Source organism: Thunnus maccoyii, chromosome 13 (assembly GCF_910596095.1).
Source record: "Thunnus maccoyii chromosome 13, fThuMac1.1, whole genome shotgun sequence".
Classification (NCBI taxonomy): domain Eukaryota; kingdom Metazoa; phylum Chordata; class Actinopteri; order Scombriformes; family Scombridae; genus Thunnus; species Thunnus maccoyii.
This window is the reverse complement of record NC_056545.1, coordinates 31,143,875-31,157,505: the sequence shown is the minus strand read 5'-3', so window position 1 is coordinate 31,157,505 and position 13,631 is coordinate 31,143,875. Positions and strand designations below refer to the sequence as shown.

Here is a 13,631-nt window from a genome sequence, read left to right as displayed (position 1 = left end):
CAGATCTCATCCGCTCCAAGTCCAGTTTCTCTTTCTCCATCATGTCATTCGCTCTATCCAGATCCTCTCTCTCTAGTTTCTGCTCTGCTTTCAGTCTGGAGAGATCTTCTTTTTCCAACAAAACTTCTCTCTTTTGGTTTTCCATGTTGTCTCTCTGTATAACCATATCTGACAATAAACCTTTCAGACCATCCTTTCCTCTCTGTATCAATTCATTGTAAACTGTCATCTGGTCTCTCTCTTGATCGAGCTGTGCAAGATTTTGCTTCATTGCAAGGCATAACCTTTGCAAATTTTCATTGTTTTCTTCTAATCTCTCTATTTTGTTTTTCATGTCTTTACATGTCTTTTCATTCACCTCTTTGAGTTTAGCCCTCAAAGTTTCAATTGTTAATAAGTTACTCATGAGCTCATCTTCTCTCGTTTTCAGCTCAGACTGGTGTCCTTCCATTTTATCCTTCTCCTTCTCAAGTATTTCTCTGTCCATGTCAATACGAACCTTCATCTGACTGAGTTGTTCTCTCTCTCCACTGATGCTGTTCATGGCAGCTTCAACTTCTTCCTTCTTCTCATTGAGATCCTTCCTCAAAAGTTCCACTTCTTCTCTTTCTGCTAGTACGTTGTTCTTCCTGGTTTGCAGTTCTTCTTCTTGTCTTTTTATGTTGATGTCTTTGAGTTCTTGTTCTTTTTGTTTTGAGGCAATAATGTTCATGACTTTCTCCAGCTGTTCTCTACTTCTCTGAACCTGAAGGGTCAGATCTTTAATGTTGTTTTTCTCTCTGTTTATCTCATCAAACAGACTGTCTGCATGTTCTTTCTTCTTTTGCAGCTCAGTATTTGTGATTTCCAACTTGACTTTCTCTTCTTTTATATTTTGTTTATCTTGTTGTAATATGTCAGTTTGTTTGAGAATGTCAGATCTCATCAGCTCCAAGTCCAGTTTCTCTTTCTCCATCATGCCATTCGCTCTATCCAGATCCTCTCTCTCTAGTTTCTGCTCTGCCTTCAGTTTGGAGAGATCTTCTTTTTCCAACAAAACTTCTCTCTTTTGGTTTTCCATGTTGTCTCTCTGTATAAACATATCTGACAATAAACCTTTCAGACCATCCTTTCCTCTCTGTATCAATTCATTGTAAACTGTCATCTGGTCTCTCTCTTGATCAAGCTGTGCAAGATTTTGCTTCATTGCGAGGCATAACCTTTGCAAATTTTCATTGTTTTCTTCTAATCTCTCTATTTTGTTTTTCATGTCTTTACATGTCTTTTCATTCACCTCTTTGAGTTTAGCCCTCAAAGTTTCAATTGTTAATAAGTTACTCATGAGCTCATCTTCTCTTGTTTTCAGCTCAGACTGGTGTCCTTCTATTTTATCCTTCTCCTTCTCAAGTATTTCTCTGTCCATGTCAATACGAACTTTCATCTGACTGAGTTGTTCTCTCTCTCCACTGATGCTGTTCATGGCAGCTTCAACTTCTTCCTTCTTCTCATTGAGATCCTTCCTCAAAAGTTCCACTTCTTCTCTTTCTGCCAATACATTGTTCTTATTGGTTTGCAGTTCTTCTTCTTGTCTTTTTATGTCATTGTCTTTGACTTCTTGTTCTTGTTGTTTTAAGGCAATAATGTTCATGACTTTCTCCAGCTGTTCTCTACTTGTCTGAACCTGAAGGGTCAGATCTTTAATGTTGTTTTTCTCTCTGTTTATCTCATCAAACAGACTGTCTGCATGTTCTTTCTTCTTTTGCAGCTCAGCATTTGTGATTTCCAACTTGTCTTTCTCTTCTTTTATATCTTGTTTATCTCGTTGTACTATGTCAGTTTGTTTGAGGATGTCAGATCTCATCAGCTCCAAGTCCATTTTCTCTTTCTTCATCATGTCATTCGCTGTATCCAGATCCTCTCTCTCTAGTTTCAAATCATCCTTCAGGTTTTCAAGATCTTGTTTTTCCATCTCAAACGTCTGCTTCAACTGATTTTCCATGTCTTCTCTCTGGATGACCATGTTTGAGAGTAAACTTGTCAGACCTTCCTTTACTTTGTCTAATGTCTCAGTGTAACATGTCATATTTTCTTTCTCTTCATCCAGAGCTGCATGCTTCTGTTCTAAAGCACTGACCAGTTTCAATACATCTTCATTGTTTTCTTCTAGTCTGTTAACTTTTGTTTTCATATCTTCACCCATCCTTTCATTGAGATGTTTGAGTTTGGCTCTCAAAGTCTCTACTGATATCATTTTAGTAATGAGTTCATCTTCCTTCACTTTCAGCTCAGACTTTTTTCCTTCAATTCCTTCTTTCTCATTGAAAAGTATTTCTTTCTCTCTCTCAATGCCCATCTTCATCTGATTGAGTTGTTCTCTCTCTCCACTGATGCTGTTCATGGCAGCTTCAACTTCTTCCTTCTTCTTGTTGAGATCCTTCCTCAAAACTTCTACTTCTTCCCTTTCTGCCAGTACATTGTTCTTACCGGTTTGCAGTTCTTCTTCTTGTCTTTTTATGTCATTGTCTTTGAGTTCTTGTTCTTTTTGTTTTAAGGCAATAATGTTCATGACTTTCTCCAGCTGTTCTCTACTTGTCTCAACCTGAAGGGTCAGATCTTTAATGTTGGTTTTCTCTCTGTTTATCTCATCAAACAGACTGTCTGCATGTTCTTTCTTCTTTTGCAGCTCAATCTTTATGATTTCCAACATGTCTTTCTCTGCTTTTATATCTTGTTTATCTCGTTGTAATATGTCAGTTTGTTTGACGACATTAGACCTCATCAGCTCCAAGTCCAGTTTCTCTTTCTTCATCATCTCATTTACTCTATTCAGATCCTCTCTCTCTAGTTTCAAATCGTCCTTGAGTTTTTCAAGATCTTGTTGTTCCATGTCAAATGTTTGCTTCCATTGATTTTCCATGTCTTCTCTCTGGATGATCATGTTTGAGAATAAACTTGTCAGACCTTCCTTTACTTTCTCCAATATCTCATTGTAAGATGTCACGTTTTCACTCTGATCATCCAGAGCTGCATGCTTCTGCTCTAAAGCACTGACCAGCTTCAATACATCTTCATTGTTTTCTTCTAGTCTGTTGATTTTTGTTTTCATATCTTCACCCATCCTTTCATTGAGATATTTGAGTTTGGCTCTCAGAGTTTCTACTGATGTCATTTTAGTCATGAGTTCATCTTCTCTCGTTTTCAGCTCAGACTTTTCTCCTTCAATTCCTTCCCTCTCATTGAAAAGTATTTCTTTCTCTCTCTCAATGCCCATCTTCATTTGATTGAGTTGTTCTCTCTCTCCACTGATGCTGTTCATGGCAGCCTCAACTTCTTCCTTCCTCTTCTCGAGATCCTTCCTCAAAAGTTCCAAATCTTCTCTTTCTGCCAGTAAAGTGTTCTCACTGGTTTGCACTTCTTGTGTTAGTCTTGTGATCTTGGTGTCCTTGAGTTCTACTTCTTCATGTTCATCTCGTTGTAACATGTCAGTTCGTTTGACGATATCAGACCTGATCAGCTCCAAGTCCAGTTTCTCTTTCTTCATCATCTCTTTCACTCTATCCAGATCCTCTCTTTTTAGTTTCAAATCATCCTTCAGGTTTTCAAGATCTTGTTTTTCCATCTCAAATGTTGGCTTCCATTGATTTTCCATGTCTTCTCTCTGAATGACCATGTTTGAGAGTAAACTTGTCAGACCTTCCTTTACTTTGTCTAATGTCTCAGTGTAACATGTCATATTTTCTTTCTGTTCATCCAGAGCTGCATGCTTCTGTTCTAAAGCACTGACCAGTTTCAATACAGCTTCATTGTTTTCTTCTAGTCTGTTAACTTTTGTTTTCATATCTTCGCCCATCCTTTCATTGAGATGTTTGAGTTTGTCTCTCAGAGTTCCTACTAATGTCATTTTAGTCATGAGTTCATCTTCTCTCATTTTCAGCTCAGACTTTTCTCCTTCAATTCCTTCTTTCTCATTGAAAAGTATTTCTTTCTCTCTTTCAATGCTCATCTTCATCTGATTGAGTTGTTCTCTCTCTCCACTGATGTTGTTCATGGCAGCCTCAACTTCTTCGTTTTTCTTGTTGAGATCCTTCCTCAAAACTTCCAATTCTTCTCTTTCTGCCAGTAAAGTGTTCTCACTGATTTGAACTTCTTGTGTTAGTCTTGTGATCTTGGTGTCCTTGAGTTCTACTTCTTCATGTTTATCTCCTTGTAATATGTCAGTTTGTTTGAGGATATCAGACCTCATCAACTCCGAGTCCAGTTTCTCTTCCTTCATCATCTCATTGACTCTATCCAGATCCTCTCTCTCTAGTTTCAAATCATCCTTCTGCTTTTCAAGATCTTGTTTTTTCATCTCAAATGTTTGCTTCCATTGATTTTCCATGTCTTCTCTCTGGATGATCATGTTTGAGAGTAAACCTGTCAGACCTTCCTTTACTTTGTCTAATATCTCAGTGTAACATGTCATGTTCTCTTTCTGTTCATCCAGAGCTGCATGCTTCTGTTCTAAAGCACTGACCAGTTTCAATACGGCTTCATTGTTTTCCTCCAGTCTGTTGATTTTTGTTTTCATATCTTCACCCATCCTTTCATTGAAATATTTCAATTTGGCTCTCAGAGTTTCTACTGATGTCATTTTAGTCATGAGTTCATCTTCTCTCATTGTCAGCTCAGACTTTTCTCCTTCAATTCCTTCTCTCTCATTGAAAAGTATTTCTTTCTCTCTCTCAATGCCCATCTTCATCTGACTGAGTTGTTCTCTCTCTCCACTGATGCTGTTCATGGCAGCTTCAACTTCTTCCTTCTTCTTGTTGAGATCCTTCCTCAAAAGTTCCATTTCTTCTATTTCTGCCAGTACAGTGTTCTCACTAGTTTGCACGTCTTGTGTTAGTCTAGTGATCTTGGTGTCCATGAGTTCTACCTCTCCGTGTTTATCTTGCTGTAATATGTCAGTTTGTTTGAGGACATCAGACCTCAAACTCAACTCCAAGTCCAGTTTCTCTTTCTTCATCATCTCATTCACTCTATCCAGATCCTCTCTCTCTTGTTTCAACTCTGCCTTCAGTTTGTCAAAGTCTTGTTCTTCAACAGTGTTCTTTGTCTTCCATTGATCTTCCATCCCTTGTATGTGTATCAACATGTTTGATATCAGACTAATCAGACTTTCTTTCTCTCTATGGAACATTTCAGTATATGCAGACATTCTGTCTTTCACTTCATCTATGTCTCCACACTTTTGTTTCAATAAAGAGCACACTTTAAGAACCTGTTCATTGTGTTGTTCCAGTTGCTGTAATTTGTTCTTCATGTCGTTCTCCATCCTTTCATTCAGCTGCCGAAGTTTTACTCTCAGAGCTTCTATAGATTTCATTTTAGTCATGAGTTGATCCTCTTCCTGTTTTTCCCTTTCAGTTGAAAGCTCTTCTCCCTCCATGTCAACTTCAGTCTTGAACTGACTGAGTTGTTCTCTCTCTTCACTGATGCTTTTCATGGCAGCTTCACCTTCTTTCATCTTCTTAATGAGATCCTTTCTCAAAGGTTCCACCTGTTCTCTTTCTGCCAGTACAGTGTACTCTTCTTTTATATCTCGTTTATCACGTTGTAATATTTCAGTTTGTTTGAGGATGTCAGACCTTATCAACTCCGAGTCCATTTTCTCTTTCTTCAGCATCTCATTCACTCTATCCAAATCCTCTAGTTTCAAATCATCCTTTAGGTTTTCAAGATCTTGTTTTTCCATCCCAAACATTTGCTTCCATTGATTTTCCATGTCTTCTCTTTGGATGTTTGAGAGTAAACTTGTCAGACCTTCCTTTACTTTCTCCAATATCTCAGAGTAAGATGTCACATTTTCTTTCTGTTCATCCAGAGCTGCATGCTTCTGTTCTAAAGCACTGACCAGTTTCAATACATCTTCATTGTTTTCTTCTAGTCTGTTGATTTTTGTTTTCAGATCTTCACCCATCCTTTCATTGAGATATTTCAATTTGGCTCTCAGACTTTCTACCGATGTCATTTTAGTCATGAGTTCATCTTCTCTCATTTTCAGCTCAAACTTTTCTCCTTCAATTCCTTCCCTCTCATTGAAAAGTATTTCTTTTTCTCTCTCAACGCTCATCTTCATCTGACTGAGTTGTTCTCTCTCTCCACTGATGCTGTTCATGGCAGCTTCAACTTCCTCCTTCTTCTTGTTGAGATCCTGCCTCAAAACTTCCACTTCTTCTCTTTCTGCCACCACAATGTTCTTACTGGTTTGCAGTTCTTCTTCTTGTCTTTTTATGTCATCATCTTTGAGTTCTTGTTCTTTTTGTTTTGAGGCAATAATGTTCATGACTTTCTCCAGCTGTTCTCTACTTGTCTCAACCTGAAGGGTCAGATCTTTAATGTTGGTTTTCTCTCTGTTTATCTCATCAAACAGACTGTCTGCATGTTCTTTCTTCTTTTGCAACTCAGTCTTTGTGATGTCCAACTTGTCTTTCTCTTCTTTTATATCTTGTTTATCTCGTTGTAATATGTCAGTTTGTTTGAGGATGTCAGATCTCATCAGCTCCAAGTCCAGTTTCTCTTTCTTCATCATGTCATTAGCTCTATCCAGATCCTCTCTCTCTAGTTTCTGCTCTGCCTTCAGTTTGGAGAGATCTTCTTTTTCCAACAAAAGCTCTTTCTTTTGGTCTTCCATGTTGTCTCTCTGTATTACCAGATCTGACAATAAACCTTTCAGACCATCCTTTCCTCTCTGTATCAATTCATTGTAAACTGTCATCTGGTCTCTCTCTTGATCAAGCTGTGCAAGCTTTTGCTTCATTGTGAGGCATAACCTTTCCAAATTTTCATTGTTTTCTTCTAATCTCTCCATTTGGTTTTTCATGTCTTTACATGTCTTTTCATTCAGCTCTTTGAGTTTAGCCCTCAGAGTTTCAATTGATAATAAGTTACTCATGAGCTCATCTCTCGTTTTCAGCTCAGACTGGTGTCCTTCCATTTTATCCTTCTCCTTCTCAAGTATTTCTCTGTCCATGTCAATATGAACCTTCATCTGACTGAGTTGTTCTCTCTCTCCACTGATGCTGTTCATGGCAGCTTCAACTTCTTCCTTCTTCTCATTGAGATCCTTCCTCAAAAGTTCCACTTCTTCTCTTTCTGCTAGTACGTTGTTCTTCCTGGTTTGCAGTTCTTCTTCTTGTCTTTTTATGTCATCGTCTTTGACTTCTTGTTCTTTTTGTTTTAAGGCAATAATGTTCGAGACTTTCTCCAGCTGTTCTCTACTTGTCTCAACCTGAAGGGTCAGATCTTTAATGTTGGTTTTCTCTCTGTTTATCTCATCAAACAGACTGTCGGCATGTTCTTTCTTCTTTTGCAGCTCAGTATTTGTGATTTCCAACTTGTCTTTCTCTTCTTTTATATCTTGTTTATCTCGTTCTAACATGTCAGTTTGTTTGAGGACATCAGATCTCATCAACTCCAACTCCAGTTTCTCTTTCTTCATCATGTCATTAGCTCTATCCAGATCCTCTCTCTCTAGTTTCATCTCTGCCTTCAGTTTGAAGAGTTCTTCTTTTTCCAACAAAAGCTCTTTCTTTTGGTTTTCCATGTTGTCTCTCTGTATTACCATATGTGACAGTAAACCTTTCAGATCATCCTTTCCTCTCTGGATCACTTTATTGTAAACTGACATCTGGTCTCTCTCTTGATCAAGCTGTGCAAGATTTTGCTCCATTGCGAGGCATAACCTTTGCAAATATTCATTGTTTCCTTCTAATCTTTCTGTTTTGTTTTTCATGCCTTCCTGTGTCTTTTCATTCACCTCTTTGAGTTTAGCTCTCAGAATATGAACTGATAATAAGTTACTCATGAGCTCATCCTCTCTCATTTTCAGCTCAGACTGGTGTCCTTCCATTTTATCCTTCTCCTTCTCAAGTATTTCTCTGTCCATGTCAATACGAACCTTCATCTGACTGAGTTGTTCTCTCTCTCCACTGATGCTGTTCATGGCAGCTTCAACTTCTTCCTTCTTCTTGTTGAGATCCTTCCTCAAAACTTCCACTTCTTTTCTTTCTGCCAATACGGTGTTCTTACTGGTTTGCAGTTCTTCGGTTAGTCTTGTGACGTTGGTGTCCTTTACTTCTACTTCTGCATGTTTATTTTGTTCTAACGTATCAATCTGCTTTTGGATGTCAGTCCTCATCAGCTCCAATTCCAGTTTCTCTTTAATCATCATCTCATTCACTTTATCCAGATCCTCTCTCTCTAGTTTCAGCTCTGCCTTTAAATTTTCAAGATCTTGTTTTTCCAACTCAATGTTTTTCTTCCATTGATTTTCCATTTCCTCTCTCATGTCTGACAGTAAACTTGTCAGACCTTCCTTTACTTTCTCCAATATCTCAGTGTAACATGTCATATTTTCTTTCTCTTCATCCAGAGCTGCATGCTTCTGCTCTAAAGCACTGACCAGTTTCAATACATCTTCATTGTTTTCTTCTAGTCTGTTGATTTTTGTTTTCATATCTTCACCCATTCTTTCATTGAGATGTCTCAGTTTGGCTTTTAAAGTTTCTACTGATTTCATTTTAGTCATGAGTTGATCTTCTTTCATTTTCAGCTCAGACTTTTCTCCTTCAATTCCTTCTTTCTCATTGAAAAGTATTTCTGTCTCTCTCTCAATGCCCATCTTCATCTGACTGAGTTGTTCTCTCTCTCCACTGATGCTGTTCATGGCAGCTTCAACTTCTTCCTTCTTCTTGTTGAGATCCTTCCTCAAAACTTCCACTTCTTCTCTTTCTGCCAGTACATTTTTCTTACTGGTTTGCAGTTCTTCTTCTTGTCTCTTTATGTCATTGTCTCTGAGTTCTTGTTCTTTTTGTTTTAGGGCAATAATGTTCATGACTTTCTCCAGCTGTTCTCTACTGGTCTGAACCTGAAGGGTCAGATCTTTAATGTTGGTTTTCTCTCTGTTTATCTCATCAAACAGACTGTCTGCATGTTCTTTCTTCTTTTGCAGCTCAGTATTTGTGATTTCCAACTTGTCTTTCTCTTCCTTTATATCTTGTTTATCTCGTTGTAATATGTCAGTTTGTTTGAGGATGTCAGACCTCATCAGCTCCAAGTCCATTTTCTCTTTCTTCACCGTATCATTAACTCTATCTAGTTCTTCTCTGTCCCACATCAACTTTGCTTTCAGTCTCTCAGGATCTTGACCTTCTACAACATCAGTTGGCTTCCATCCATGTTTCAAATCATCCTTTTCAATGACCTCACCTGACATTCTTATCAGAGCTTTTTCTTCTCCGTGTAAGAGTTCAATGTTCTTTGGATGCTCTTTTATTTCTTCATCAGATTCCACTTCCCCTCTTCTTGCCTGCTCAATTTGTTGAGTTTGTAGCATGTCATTATACTCTTTTTCATTTTGTTCATCATCATCTTTCATTTTGTCTTTGCTTATCAACGGTTCAGTTCCAGCGAGGTCCTTCTGGTATCTTTGCTGCCCAAGCTTTTTGTGATCTGATTCTTTAAACCCAAGCTCCAGTTTCTTTTTACTTCGTGATTTCAGTTTTCCTGGTGTAGGTTTAGGTTTCACAAACAGTCGAATTTGTGTTTCTAAAATTTCTTTCTCCTTCATGTCCTCTTCAAGTGGGTCATTCAGTTTCCCCACAACTGTTTCCTTCTGATAATCATTTGTTTCACTCATCAAATTCACCTGCTCTTCCTCTGGCTCTTTCCCAGATTGGACTTCTTCCATTACTTCTTTTGGTTTGTCATCCTGTGTTTTTATTAGTTTCTTTTCAGGTTTGAGGATTTTTAATTCCTTCTCACTTCTAGTATTATTCATCAGTCTCTTCATTTCTTTGCGTTCTTTCTTTATTTTCTTGCGTTCTGCTTTGAGCATCACTGCCTCAGCTTTGAGAAACTCCTTTTCATTCTCCAGCTCTTTCTCTCTCAAGACTAACTCTTCTGATTTTTCTAAGATTCTCTCCTTTTCTTTCTCTATTGATTTTTGCTCTCTTTGGATATTCATTTCCACTTGCTCCAGATCTGTTTGCTTTTGCTGCATGTCCTTTAAAGCACAAATCATCATTTCTTTTTGTCTTTTTATCTCCATCTTGATATTTTCCACTTCATCTCTTGCCTGGGTTATGATTTTTGTCTGGGCTATGATTTGTCTTTTTTCATCCTGAATTGCTCGATTAATATCTTCACTGTGTCTTTTCATAACTTGATATTTCTCCAAACGTGGCTGTATTAATTCCCAGAGCTTTTGAATTTGATTAGGAACTTGTGTGAGTTTGGACATCCTCAACTCTTCCACTGCACCTTTGCTTTTGTCCTTTTCTCTTTGCAGCTTCAGCTTCATGATCTCTAACTCGTCCCTCTCTTTGATGATCCTCTCCAGTCGTTGGTCAAGCTCTCTCTTCTTCTTCTGTGTCTCCCTCTTGAGAGCATCTTTTTCTCCCTTGATTTCAGCCCACATCTTTTTCACCTGTTGCTCTTTTTGAATGCCTCTTCGGATCATCTGTTGATTTTGTCTTTTTTCAACCTCCAACTCAGACTTCAATACTTCCATCTCTCTTATTTCTCTTTTCACATTCTCTAGTCTGATATCAAGCTCTTGTTTCTGTTTTTGGATATTGTCTCTCATGTGGACCATTTCATCCATCTCTTTTTCAAAGGGCATCTTTATCTGAGATTTTATTCTGTTCATGTTATCTTTTACAGTCTTATTCTCAGCTTTTAAAGCTTTGAGCCCTTCTCTTTGTTTCTCTAGATGAACATTTACATCTTCCAGGATTCCCATTTCCCTCCTAATTGTTTCCAAATGTAGGTGAATCTTTTGTCTCATGTTTTGAAGGTCAATAATGGAATTATTGACTTTTGAGCTTTGGCGTACCATTTCAGTTTCCTCCATGATGCTTTTCACCTCTTTTCTCTCTAGATTTATCTTCTTATGATCTCTGTATGCTTGGATAGCAGTAGTCTGGTCATTGATACTTCTCTCCTTCACCTCAGCCACTTCTTCCTTCTCTCTTTGCAGTTTTATCCTCATAACTTCTAACTCATCCCTCTCTCTCATGATTTTCTCCAGTCTTTGGTCTAATTCCCTTCTTCTCTTTATGGTCTCTCTCCTTAGTAATTCTTTTTCTCTCTGTATGTCATTCCATATTATATCACTCTCTTCCTTTTTTCTCATGCTTTCATTAAATGTCTGTTCACTTTCTTTTCTCTTTATTTCCAGCTCTGACTTCAGCAGCTCCATTTCTCTCATTTCTCTTTCAATCATTTGCATTTTGTTATCAAGCTGGTGTTTCTGTCTTTCAATACTTTCCCTTAAACGGTTTGCCTCATGTATCTCTGCCTCAGCTTGGTGTCTGGCTAATCTCACATTTTCCCTCTCTGCTTGAATCTGTTGTTTCAGCATCTCTATCTCTTCTCTCTCCATCTTTTGTTTCTTTTGCTCACTTATTGTGTTTCTCAGTTGTTCATTCTCACGGTTTTTCTGGTCCAAACTGTCAATTGTCAGTTTTATATCCTCCTTTAGTTTCTCCTTCTCTGATCTGAGTTTGAGGATTTCAGTTTCCATTTCCTTCATTTCTTTGCCCTTTCTGCCCTTTGTTAACATTTCTGTTGCTGTTTCAGCTCTGTCTCTTTTCTGAGTCTTAGATTTTTCAAGGTCAGCTCTTTTCTGGGATATAAAATAATGGCTGTTTTTCAGATCTTGTTTTTTAGCCTCAATCCTATAGTTCAGGTCTTCTAGGTGTCTCAGTTTCATTTCAGTCTCCTTTATAATAATCTCTATGTCTGCATTTTTCTTTCTAGTCTTAGCCCCCATTTCTACTATGGTGCTCTTAAATTTTTCCATTTTCTCCATCTTCTGCTCTATCACCTCATTTTGTCTCTGCATTTTTATTTTTAAAATTTCTAATTCATCTCTCTCCCTCAGAGTTTTCTCTAACCTCTGGTCCAGTTTTCTTTTCTGTTTTTTTGCTGCTTTTTTCATCGATTTCATGTTGGTCATTTCCTCTTTCAAATGTATTTCACTTTCCCTCATGTCATTTTTTACCATTTTCAAAAGCTCTTGGAATTGTTTCAGCTCTTGTAGCAAACCTTTTATTTCAGTACTGTCTTCATCCTTTTCGTCTCTGTTGATTGTACTCTCTTCAGCTTGGTTTTCAAATTCTAATTTTACTAATCTTATGATTTCTCGGGTTCTATAAATCTCTTCCCTAAGTCTTTGTATATCAGGACTTCTTGTGTCCTTTTTATCAGAGCATCCATCAATCTGTGTCTGTAGATCTTCTCTTGACTCTTGACTTTGTTTTTGCTGTTTAACATCCAATGTCATCAAGTCAGGCTCATCAATTGCTTCTTGTTTCACTTTACTGCCATCCTCTTCCTTTTGCATTTGCACTTCATATTTAATTATTTCATCTGTGGAAAGGCTGGTATTTACCCTCAAAATGTCTGTGTGTTCTGTTTCTTTCAACATTCCAGTCCTTCCTTCCTCCAGATTTCCAATTTCTTTGACTGTAATTTGTAACCAAGTTTCAGTCTCTGGTCTCTGGCTCTGCAGGTCATTTATTTCCAAAATGAGCCTTTTAATCTCTTCACTTTTGTTCTCCATGTCCTCCATAGAATACTTTATTTGCTCCCTTATTTTCTTCTCTTTCTCCTTGAGTTTGGATATCTCATTTTCTATTTCTTCTTTTTCTCTTACATTTATCACTAATTCTTTCTGATCATCTTCTATTAGTGTTTCTTCATGAATTTCTGTCTGCATCTGCAGGAAAATATTCTGCTCTTCTGCAACAAAACTGGATTCTTGTCTCTTTTTTTGTGTTGAATGCATCTGCTCCTGTTCTTTTATGTCTTCACTTTGCTGGACATCTGATGTTATAGATTGTGGCAAAGACGTGGCCTCTTTTATAATTTCACCCTCTGCTCCTTCTTTGTCTGCTGGAATCTCAGATGTTTGATCATTGAGGGAGTCTCTGTGTGTTTCATTCTGTGGTTCTTGATGTTTAGATCTATCCAATGAAAAAGTATTTTTGATTGCAGATTCTGTCGATATCCATTGGCTGACCCGAGCTTTCATGGAAGTGAGCTTATCCTTTACAAAAAAGAAAGAATTGTTGTAGTTTTTCATGTGACCACATTTGGTCTACAATTCATCATGTTTTCATCCTAAGAACATGCCTGTTTAATGTCACAACTTCATTTCCAAAATGTAATTTGTATTCAGTATTAAAGACATTCTGGCGAGCATCTAAGTTGTATATCATTCTATATGAGCATGATCTGCTTCTGTCACTATATGGATGTTAGTATGCTGCAGTAGTAGACTGAATGGTAAACTTCTGTCTGTTATGTCTCTATTTTGTCTTGTTTAGTTTAAATATTTACAATAAAATAAGTGGTTTAAAATGTTCAGATACAATGAAATGGAACACTATTGTGAGCTACACAGTTTATTGGCTAGAAATGTGCTCTAACTTCTTTTTCATGTTAGTTTGAAACCAAGTGTTCACGGATTGGGGAAATATAGAGAGCACACATTTTGACACAGTAAAGCACAGGTGTAGATAATAAATTGTCAATTTGACAACTCATATGGAATAGACTGTATGTTGTATGGAAGTGAGTGGGCAGTGACGACAATAACTTCC

The 13,631-nt window shown here is 37.5% G+C and overlaps 1 protein-coding gene across 1 annotated transcript; it reads right to left on the bottom strand.

The window, feature by feature from the left end:
- Nucleotides 1-19: 19 nt before the first annotated feature.
- Nucleotides 20-8,311, bottom strand: LOC121910609 (cytadherence high molecular weight protein 2-like; the record flags this gene model as incomplete). The annotated part of the gene is made up of 1 exon (XM_042431858.1): nucleotides 20-8,311. A coding segment is annotated over exon 1 (8,292 nt), but the record flags the coding sequence as incomplete, so codon positions are not given.
- Nucleotides 8,312-13,631: the final 5,320 nt, after the last annotated feature.